Source organism: Acanthisitta chloris, unplaced genomic scaffold (assembly GCF_000695815.1).
Source record: "Acanthisitta chloris isolate BGI_N310 unplaced genomic scaffold, ASM69581v1 scaffold25951, whole genome shotgun sequence".
Taxonomy (NCBI): Eukaryota; Metazoa; Chordata; class Aves; order Passeriformes; family Acanthisittidae; genus Acanthisitta; species Acanthisitta chloris.
Genome location: NW_008654705.1, coordinates 1 through 11216, shown reverse-complemented (window position 1 = coordinate 11216; position 11216 = coordinate 1). Strand labels below are relative to the sequence as shown.

The window sequence follows — 11216 nt, the reverse complement described above, 5'->3', positions numbered from 1 at the left end:
CTGTCCCTGCACAGCTGGGAACAGCTCCCAGAGGAAGGGAACAGCCTGGGCTCTATGGGGCTGGCCAGAGAACCCTCCCTCAGTTCGCACAGGGTAACCCACACATGCTGGGTTTCTGCTGCTCAGACTGCAAACAGGGAGATGTTTCCCAGGAAGCTCTCCAACCCATGGAAACTCAGGTCCGAAGCCTAGAGGGCAGAAAGCAGGTGCTGTTCAGGAGCTAGAGCCTGCAGCAGGCAGGCAGTCACCCAGCTGTGAGGGGGTGCAGGGCTAAGGGGGGGGCAGTACACTGCAGAGATGAACCTGCTTTCCCCCCCACTCTCTCCACCTCCACCAGCTCTTCCCTGGAGCCTGTTTCCCCCGTTCTTGCTCCCCGAGACCAGCACAGGGCAGTAGCTGCAGAAGGCACTCCTGAGGCTCCACAAGTGCCCGGATTCCAGCAGGAGGGCTAATCCAGAGGCTGGAGAGGAATCAGTCACTGACCCAGGGGAGGGAAAGCCCATTTATTTAGGCTGTTCAAATTTGGCACGCACAGAACATATCACAGTAACGCACTGGAGGCTAAGTGTTTGGTTTTGGTTTTTTTTTTTTCTTTTTCTCTACAGACATACAGGAAAACTCTATGCAACTCCCATGTACACATTACACAAAGGAAACAGCTTTAATCAACCACTGGTGAAACATGGAAGCTTTTAAGATCTCTGTAGCTGGCACAGGAATGTTCTCTACCCCCCATACAAAAGGCATTTCAGGTCAAACTTTCTAGTAGGTGATATTTCCATGCATTTCTACAGAATTAAAGAAGCTAACAGACAAAAAGCCCAGATCAAGCCATATTAGTCAGGCTGATTGGTTCTACTAAGTTAAATCAATAGTAATTATGGACAAATGGACCAAGTGACCAAAGACTGGGGCTAAGAATACCACTTTTAAAGATGTGGTTCCTTCTCACTGTACTACCCATAACTGGAGAGCTCCGATATGAGAGTCTGCTTTTATAAAAGCCTCAGAAGCATCTGATCTGCTAGTAAGTGTGTATTAGAGAAAGTAACGTAGTTCTAAAGTAAACTATGTCAACAGAAAAAGCAATTTTTATAGGATCACTCAGGCTGGAAGAAATCTCAAGACACTTCATAACAAAAAAAATGAACCTATAGAACAAGTGAACCTTTAAATATTATTACTGCACCGTGAGTTTAAAAGAGAGTGGATTAGGACTATTTATCCAGAAAAGTGTGTCTTTTTTATCTCTAGCTTCAGAACTAGCCTTTATTAGTACTGCTCTGCAACTGTAAGCACTAAGAATTTAACCCAGTTTTGGTGCTAACAGCTTACTTCAGCCTAACTTTAACTACAGGTTTTAAGTTTTGTCTTAAATGGTTACAGGGGAAAAGTTTTTGAGTTTGGCAATTTGGCCAGTAGCCTCAAAAAGACTGACTGGATTTTGCTTGTCACAATTTAGAAAAGCAAGAATGGGTACCAGATTGTTCTCACCTCCCCCCCTTTCATAATACACTGCTCAAATTTTTTGAGACCTTTAGTGTTAATCCATTGGGGATAGTATTGGGCTGGACAACCAATGCAAATATTAATACACCAAGATAAATCCTTAGATTTGATTTATTTCGGGTCATTTGTACATACGAGCTACATCTTCAAAAATCTACTTTATTCTACAAGACAGCTGTCCCTACTGTTAGTGAAACCCTTACCTAGAATGTTTGCCTTATATAACTGATATATTAAAACATGGAATGCTTGTAGAGTTGTGGCACTGTATGACATCTACACGGGACTTCCTTCAAAAGCTACGACTAGGGAGCCTCCTAGCTTCTCAGCAATGCAAGCTCGGTTGAGGTCCTCTGGCCCATTTGCTTGGCATTCATGCTTTATGCCTAAAAAAGAGGCAAAACACTCAATAATGCAGTATTTCAACATGCAGGTAATCAATCAAAGCAGCATACTTGGCAGAAATATTAGAAGAGGCAATCCAGTCACTCAAGCAGACAAGCTTGGGAAATTTGGTGGTTTTTTCCCTGATGTGTCTGTCACGGGAGACATCTGGCTACACACCACATGTCAATGTAGGGACATGGAAGGAGAAAGTTATCACAGGATCAGTGCTCTGACTGTTGGCTTTTCATTAGGGTCTCTTAGAAGCAAATCCCTCATTTCTCCTGCTGCCCTGGATATAACAGGGGAGGGAGCTATGTGCAAGCACACTGAGATGGCTGACTCAGCTCCTGCTGGCTCTGCAGAGGTGAGTGACAACATCACAGTGAGGACCCAAGAAGCACAAACTAGAAAGCTGTTCTAAGGAATCAGTGGTTTCTTTTTTTGGAGAGTGGGGAGCCCAACTCATGCCTGTCTCATGTGGTGAAAAGCAAATTTCTTCAGGATTTTTTTTCAGCTTCCACATGTGCAGCAGACATCTGTCTCCCCGGGTAGTTCCACTCCTTGGGCAAGCTGTCCTGTGAAGGCTGGCACTGCTGCACAGTGATCCTGTCAGTCTGGCACACGGCAGGATTTTGGCCCAGCGCACCACGAGGAACTGAAGAGGGGGCAGTGCTACCTGGCTCTGAGCCAGACTGACCTGGCATGAAATTTCTGAATGCTGCAGCAAGGTGTTTACTCCCTGGTTAATGGTGCCTGACAGGCTGAGCAGAACTTCACTTCTCCACTTGGAGATGCAGTGCCTTTTGGAATGAGTAATCACAACTGCAACTCTGAATCAAGTGAATTTTTAATTACTACTACTACAGCACAGTAAGTTCATGTGATTGTGCATTTTAACACACACAGGGCTGAAAGTCCTCTGCCATGAAGGTAGCTCTGTACAAAATCTAGCCTTGTGTCATGGATCTAAGGGTTTCTAGCCTGCATGGTGCAGATGTGCTGCTCTGCACAGTACAGCTATGGTGTCACACACTGCAAAGCCTCTTGTCCTGAGCACAGTTCTAGTGCCTCTACAATTTAGAGTAGGACAGTGTAAATTTCAGCCAGAACTCATTTTAGCTCTGCCACATTTCACCTCTCACTAGTATCTCAAAAAAAAACAACCTCAACAAAACAACCCCTAAACTGCAAACCAATTAGCCAATGGTTAAGCATTGCTGTGTAAACACTTCAGAGGCACAACACAGCCAAGAGTGTTGGCTGTATTACATACCTTGAAACTTCTTTTTGATTGCATCCTTGGAGCTGGCGTAGATCATCTTACTTTTGAGAGGTGCTTGTTCTGGTGCCCTGATGGGATACACCAATGACAGTGCAATTAGGGACATTTGTTAGCCAGCATAGACAGAAGCACTATCCTACCCACCATGAACAAGGGAGATGTGCCATGGCTCAGAGAGCATAGGCATCAGGCTGACTGGCTCACTTTAAGCCTGCCAGCCTGGACAATAACAAACACACTCAGAGATCTCACCCACAGTGCTTGGACTGCATGAGTGAATTGGGAAAACAGCTTACCACAAGAAAAACATCAGCTCTTCTTTTTTGGATTCCTTGGTCTCGAAGCTTGCATCATACAAGGCGTAACGGCAATCCTTCTCGGGAAGCATCTGCACAAAGTGCTTGAAAGGGTCGGTAACTGTCACACCGACATCTCCCACCAGAATTTCTTTGCCTTCTTCCACAATAATGCACTTTTTGTCTGGACTGAGGCAGAAGATGACAGCCTTCTTCCTCTTCTTGATTTCCTCAGGCGTAGAGCACTTCCGCACTTTCATGTCATAGAAGATACGGCATACCTCATCGGCCACTTGTACTCCAGATGCCTGCAAAGACAAGGGCAAAGACCTTCAGGGCTACCACCACAAATTTTCACAACTACATTACTGCGCTGTCTAAAATCCAAGGCTTGAACACAACAGATACTGGCGATAGTCATTAGTGGCCTGAGACTCTCATCAGAAAGAGAAAAGGCTGCAGGCCCTCTTTTTCAAAGCCAAGTAAAGAATGTGGAGTCTCGATGCTGCCCACAGCCAGCTGCCAAACCAAAACTATTCGAAAGAAGGCACAATCCTACTTACACTAGCACATTGTTTTGGGGTAGTTTTATACTCATGTCCACCCTTTGTTCTTCAAGATTCAGATGCAGCAGATCCCTTGGCATTACAGCAGCTTAATTTTGTTACCCACTTCAGGCTGGCTAGACAATGGTGCCCACAACGATCTTCCACCCAAAGTTTCCTAGCCATTTCCAGCATGCTTGCTGAGTTTTAGGAACAGAGGTAAAACTGGCCAAATTCCATACCTGTCACGTGGATTTAGTATAGAGATCGAGAGAGATGTAGTAGGGCACTGGGACTGCAGTGGTACAGCTTTTAGCTGAACAAAGTAACCTCCAGAAGTTACTCTGAATTCACTGTTTTAAACTTGCAAGTCTAACAGTTAAAGTGTCAACTTCTCACCACTCTTCCATCAGTGTTTAAAGCAAGCTGCCTGGCTTCTCAACTCCCCCCCACTTGAAGCCTGATGGGAGACTGCAGTTAGTGGTGTCATATATAATAGGAGGTGCACATGCAGCATTATCAAGCTAATGCTAAAAGCAGCTGCACAGAATAGAGGACAAGACCTAGCAAGAACGACAAGAGGCTGAACTGCATTTTCAGTCTGCTGCTTTTTTGGGAATAAGACAGGAAAAAGTTTTTTTAAAAAATGTGGCAGGGTAGAAGCACTTGCATCTGAGTTTTGTTCTCAGAGTGCAGCAAAGCTGGAGAGCTCAAAAGCAGCTATTCAGTAGTGAGAACTGCAAACATGGGAAGACAGCAGATGCTGCTGGAAGGACATCATGGCCAGAGCAGTGAAGAGCAAATTAAAGCCTGCCATACTCAACAGCTCTACCTGTTCAAAATGCTGCATGCAGGGTAAAGAGTGAGATTCCTTTAGAACACTGCTGCCTCCCTCACTGGCTTTGGGTCTTCCAAATTCAAATGACATTATCCTCAGATATGGCAATTCCTATCTCAGTAGGAAAATCACCTTCCTCCCTCTGTGTAAACAGCTGCACGTCACTGCTACCTACAAGCACAGTACTAACAGCCAGGTACAGCAACATGTGAGATACAACAACTGGAAAACACTAAAGGTTGTTCCTAATTTTGTTTTTCCTTACCTCCAGCCGCAGAATGTGTGCTTGATACATCAATTTTGCATCTTAAAGAAACATCAGAGTTCAGCTGCAAAAACAGGGAGGCAAGAGCTGCAGAAGTGCTCAGTGCTAGCTTTCACAAGGGCTGCCCTTGAGGATGGTTATGGACTGGACATAACCATAACCACACAAATGGGTGTGCGATTTTTAAAGCTTTGACCAATGCCTACCATGGAAGACCTCAGATGAGCACAGATTCTCCTCTTTCTACCAACACCTCTCCTTGTGTAACTCTGAGTGGCTGGCATAGCACTGCTAACCCAGTGAGCAGAGGTGGCACAGCTGGCAGAATCTATTACTATGGAGTTTGACATCTAGATATCTCCCAAGTGCTGGTCATGAAAAACCAGGGCAATCTCATACAGCAGTGAACCCGAGACAGAAGCTATTCTTTAGTAGAGAGATTAGTGCTCTTTTGGGGTTTACTCAAATACAAGGGGACCTCCTTCTATATCTACAATGCATGGTGCGTCTATTAGAGATAATCTATCCAGAATCCCTTGGAGTTACTTTGGGATAGGAGAACAGCAAGTCAGTGACAGTGCCTCAGCTGCCTGGCAGGCAGCCACCCTGCTGCATATCACCAATAAGGCGAGGAAAGCCTATTCCAGGATAAATTTGAGCAAAAGTGCAAACATCGACTCATAGTGACTCATTCCTATGTCACCTCCTCCATACGGTGAGGCTGCATGTTGTCAGTGTGATTGAGAACTAATGAGGAATAAAGTTCTTTCTCCTCCTGTCCCTGTGTTTGGTGCAGGTAAGAGTCTCTTTGGAAAGACTCGAAATAATACAAAGTTGCCCTAATAAAGCAAACAGTGCAGCAACTAGAGCTATTGCATCATTCGCTAAGGACAAACCTCACAGCGAACTCAAGACAACCTTTTTCCTCCCTGAGAGGTTTGTCTTCTAACTAATGGCACCTCAGTGGCTGACAACAGGCGTTAAGACTCGGGTTTTAGTCAAAATCCCCCTCTAGATTCTTCAAAAATGCACAGAAATCCTGAACTAGCATGGGAATGAGGCTATTAATAACATGAAAGCAGTTCATGTCACATAGCTCTACCTTTTGTCAATTCATTGCTCTAAGGCCACAACTAAAGACTCTGCACCAATTCCTGCTACTTCTGAAAGAAGAGGTTAATGCTTGGCAGAGAGCCAGAAGAAAGCAGCAGCGACAGAGCTGCGGGTTGATGCAAACTATGCAGTCAAGAGCATATGCTTGTGCTACTATACACCCAGAAACATGTCTCCAAGTCGGGAGACAAGTTGTTTCCTTAAAAAGAAACTTGAGCACTGCTGGCGAGTCAGTTCAGATTCCAAAAATGTTGAGAGTATTTAGTCTGGAAACTCAAAATTCACTGTTAAACTGCAGCTGACAATTGGGACTGACCAGAAGCTGAAGGGACAATAGTGAGAACTGGGTTTTTTAGCTTTCCAAAGCAAAAGGCTGTTAGTAGCTGATGCTACTCCTTTCCACAGCTGCTGTACAACCCCTGGATTCACCAGAGGCTGACATTAGCAGCCATTATGTCGCTAGGGACAATGCAGATTTGTTCCATCTGAGAAAACCCTATAGCTGTGCCACAGTATGGGTTGAAATGAACCCATAAATTCCCACTGCAACTAACTGTGTCCAAAAAAGAGGATCTACTATTATAAATGTAGGACTTCCTCTCCACCCCTGGGCTTGTACCAGACACAACTGGCTTCACAAACATACTTAAAAAGGAAAAAAACCCAAACCATAGGCAGCTTTTGTTGTAAGGTGGTTGCAACAATTCTGCATAGAACAGCAACAGGATGACTGTTCTGAGCACTGGAACAAGGAGAAATGCCATACTCCTAAATAATTGTCCTCAATCAACATTTTAACCTCATCTCTGCTGTTTCATTTATCTGTCCAGAAGAATCACTGGTAAGAAGCCTCCACCCCACCAGTAATGACACAATAAACATGTATTTGTTAGTCTGGATTGTCTCCTGGATCCGATACTGCTCTGCTCAGAGCGAGTCAACACAGCACATTCATTATTATTTTGTGCATTCTGGCTTGAATGCTGTGGGGCTATAGCAGCCAACCTGGTTCTGTCTCTTTTCCAGCATGAAAGCAGTTATCCATGGGTGCCTGTTCACTGAGCAGTACATGTTGCAGGTACTTGTGGGATGATCACCAGAGCTGGTGACATTTTGTGGTAGGGGACAGACCCTTAACTGCAGGACCTGCTAACCTCACTGAAGCAAGGCAGCAGTAAGCAGGCAAGTCACCTAATTCCAGATGGGAAAATGCTGCCAGCACAGCATATTCAGGGAGACATTCAGGCAAAAATGGACAGAGAAAGTTTCTCTGAGAGAATTAGCAAAAATTAGTTGTATCTGTGTGTCCCCCCAGAGTCCCACCATGCAACTACTGCAAAGGCAGCATGTCTTGGTGGGCCAAGTTCCTCATCCATTATTCTGGGGCACTTCCACCAGTATCCCCATTGTACTTTCACGGAGACTGCTGTAGGCACATGAGGTAATGATTGCATTAAATGCCTTGTCAGCATGTGCTGCAGTAACACAGTAGCTCTTATTCCCCACACAAAGCCACCGTTCCTGCCTCAAGTGCAGAGCGCTGCCCAAGTCCTGAGAGAGCAGAATGCCCTCCCTACACAGGGCAGCCTGAAGAGTGAGCCTTCTGTCTAGCACAATTCCAACTGTAAGAGCCATTCCCAGCTGCCACAACTAATAGCTTCCAACATTTTGTCTCCATTGCCAAGTACCCTAACCGAAATTTCATCTAAATTGTGGAAGGCTGAAGAATAATCCAAAGCTTTCTCAAGAAAATCCTCATATACAGAAAGCCATGTCAGGAGTGAGACACATGCCAGATGCCTGATAGACTGGATTTGTAGCAAGCCTGCAGTGAAACACAACTTTGACACAATGAGATTTGCCTTCTCTTTTGTTAGGAAGTACTGTGAATACTCCAGTATTTTCCTTCAATATTTTGTTTCCTCCTCAACTGTAAGACAATCAAGAAGACTTTAAAATGATGACTCAAGACAAGCTTGAAGGACTAAGTCTGTTTTTAAGTCTTGACAATTTTACAACGTGAGTTTTCTCTCCTGTGACTGGAACCCAAGAGCCCTCCACAGTTGTGCCTATGCATGCATTATCTACAGGGACATTTCAAGAACCAGTTCTTGTTTTGTCTGGGAACCACACACACATTGTATACTCCAGGGTGGACTATCCACAACTACTCAAGTGGAAACATTTGCTCCTTGGAAAATCATCATCAATTTTTCCAGAATTTGACACCAAGAACTTATTAAAGAATGCCTTGTTTAGTTGCAAGAGCAGATTTGAGAACACTGTGCTCCCATGTTGGCTAGTTCCATTACTGCCATATATTTGGTTCTCAGCTTCTTAGCAAAGACCTTGTTTCTCCTATGCTTGGCACTCCACCCCTCCTAGCTACCTTCAAAATTCCCTGCCACTGCCAAAACTGCCTGTGTAACCATGTGGCATTTCCATCTGACTCAGTAATGTGTCATAGTACATCTCTGAGACAAATATTTTTTCAATCAAATTACCACCCAACTGGTCTGGGACAGCACCCTTCAGAGGCTACTGCAATGTAATGCCCTGGGACATCAGCAGTGCTGAGACTATGAGGGGAGAACTAAGCCAGGGTAGTTGTGGGAGCACCTATCTGAAAGGGAGGGTAACAGACTTGCTGCAGCTCACAGCCTCGGAGATCTGGCCAAACCAGGCCTCTGAAAAGGTGTCAGCTATAAGGCTGACAAGGCAACTGAAAATATAGGTTGTCAAAACCACAAAGGTCTTAAAAATAGTGCTTTGCTTTTAATTTGTTATTTAAGCACTCAAGAAAACACATCTGATATTACCACCTCCACCTTACTGAGCAGGAAATGCAAGAAGCTTTAACTTCACCCCAAAGACCACAGCAGTGTGGGAACACCAGTGACTTCCCAAGTTCCAAAAGGTCCATGCCCTCTGCTGCCTACAGCTGGACAGACACCTCCATTTACAGGGGACAGCCTGTGTCTGAAAGTCCAAGGCTTCAATTCAGATCTGAAGCATGATAGGATACAACTCATGGCCTTTTACTGCTGTTGTGTAAGAGGCCATTATTTGCACACCATAAACCAGCAAGAAGTACAGAGCTATGTGCCTATCACTTGTAGACAGATTTTGCCAGTTAGAATCAAGTTTTTTATTTTGCATTATTCGGTCTCTTTTGGGGGTAAGAATCAAAACTCTACTCAGCCCTTTTTTTTTTCCCCCCGACAAAAAGAAAGGCTATCGACTAGACAATGAGAGATGAGTAAGAAAGCAATTACTAAAAGAAGAAGAAAAAACTATCCCCCAAATTCCTGGAGGTCATTTCCTCAGCTTTCAGCCAAAACCAAAATTATCTCCTTCTCTGAGCTAGCATGAAGTTCACTCCCGATTTAATTATCAAAGTAGTCGGGACAAGCAATACCCACAAAAGGGAATCCCAGCCACACTGCTGAAAAACAGGAACTGCGGCAGCCAGAGCAGGGCACAAGTTTGGAGCAGCACCCGTTCCTGTAGTGAAATATGCATGCTTGCAGGGTAATGCAGGTGTAAGCTGCTATGCTGCAGGACTCATGCAGAAAAGCAAAGCTTCTTAGAAATTCATTCAGCACAGAAATCAGCTATTATGAGCACAAATGTCTGTAAGAACTTTCCTGGGTCCCTCCTGGCACCCACAGGAACCTAAACCTTAGATGTAACCCTCAAAGGCAGGCTCTGAAGGGCTGCTCTGGGCATCCCCAACACCACACTGAGGTGTCTTTCCTGGGGATCACTGTGAATACGGAACAGTCAGGCGAGCAAAAGCTCTGAACAGCTTCACAGGCAAGTCCTGGCTGTCTGCAGGCTCTCCCACATGAGATGGCTTAGGTCAGCCCTTGCTCGCAGCAGGAGCCTCTTGATAGCGATTCTGACAAGGCGAGTAGGAACACGCCAGACACCCACACTGCCAATTGTCATGAGGCTGTCATCTTGTATATGAGGCATATGTACCTTGTAATTACACAGATTTTGGAACAGTATTGACTAACAACCAAGAAAAATAATTTGCACGGTCCTCCAAAGACCATGGAACCATTTAATCCAGTGGCAAAGAAACTGAACCTTGTGGCAATACACAAAGGCAGAAAATCCAATGCTCTTTTGATACCAAATGATGCCCTCCTGCTGGCACAACTGTACTTTGCCAGAAGGCCTACACTCTGCCCCAAAAAGCATGTTCATTTGTAGCAACTGGAAAGCATCTTAAAAAAGCCAACTCAGACCCTGTTGCAAAAAGGAGACAACTGTGAAAAATACTAGTTTTGCCTGACTAGGGAATTCTCTGGCTCCTGACACAGTGAGGAGTCACTCTCAGCTAGGCTTGCATACTGCAGAGGTGGCAGATAGCTTGTTCAGACAAGTCTATTTTAAACAAGAGCTGCAAGTCTCATCAGACTTTTCAGCAGCTTCATCTGCAACTCCTATCGGCTCTGCTCCACGCTGCAGGCCAGCCATAGGTGCTCCAACTCGGGTGTTGGTGGAAGCAGAGAGATTAGTGGCACATCCTGCCTGCCAGGCCTACATGGACTAAAACTTCACTTACTAGACATACCACATGTTCAAGAAACTACCACTATGGGAAGGCCTCAATATGTAATAATAACCTAAGCAAGTGTGTCAAAATACAGAAATGTGTGTAGCCAGACAAGTGCTTGTGCATGACTCAAACAAAAACAAGACAGCAGCTAAACCTGCACAAGCTAATAATTGAGGTGGGTTTGCAAACCACAGTCGGACAGGGATGCAAACTTTGAGCACGGATACAGCAAACTCAGAATGAGCCACCATGAAGCTAAACAGGCGTTTGGAGTATGTCGCCCCATTTATGAGAGGAGTCCCCTGGCACATTTTCTTTTTTGGAAAGCCAGAGAACACAGGTGAGGCAGTGTGTGAGTGTGATATGCTTCCATGCTTCCAGCATCATTCCACACAAAATGTTTCCAGCACC

The 11216-nt window shown here is 44.9% G+C and overlaps 1 protein-coding gene across 1 annotated transcript; it reads right to left on the bottom strand.

The window, feature by feature from the left end:
- Positions 1–488: 488 nt before the first annotated feature.
- DSTN (destrin (actin depolymerizing factor)) lies at positions 489–3788 on the bottom strand. The gene is made up of 3 exons (XM_009083651.1): positions 3475–3788; positions 3170–3246; positions 489–1895 (listed from the first exon to the last, which is right to left on the bottom strand). Exons 1-3 carry the CDS (start codon positions 3732–3734, stop codon positions 1786–1788), a joined length of 447 nt encoding a protein of 148 aa, XP_009081899.1. The 5' UTR covers positions 3735–3788; the 3' UTR covers positions 489–1785.
- Between the last annotated feature and the right edge of the window lie 7428 nt (positions 3789–11216).

Bases quoted from the DNA above. Each gene is read 5' to 3' on its own strand.
- DSTN (XM_009083651.1), bottom strand. From the start codon at position 3,734: ATGAAAGTGCGGAAGTGCTCTACGCCTGAGGAAATCAAGAAGAGGAAG. The intron at 3,247-3,474 runs GTAAGCTGTTTT...GTATCCCATCAG, and splicing joins GAGCTGATGTTTTTCTTGTG to GGCACCAGAACAAGCACCTC. The intron at 1,896-3,169 runs GTATGTAATACA...CCTCTTTTTTAG, and splicing joins AATCAAAAAGAAGTTTCAAG to GCATAAAGCATGAATGCCAA.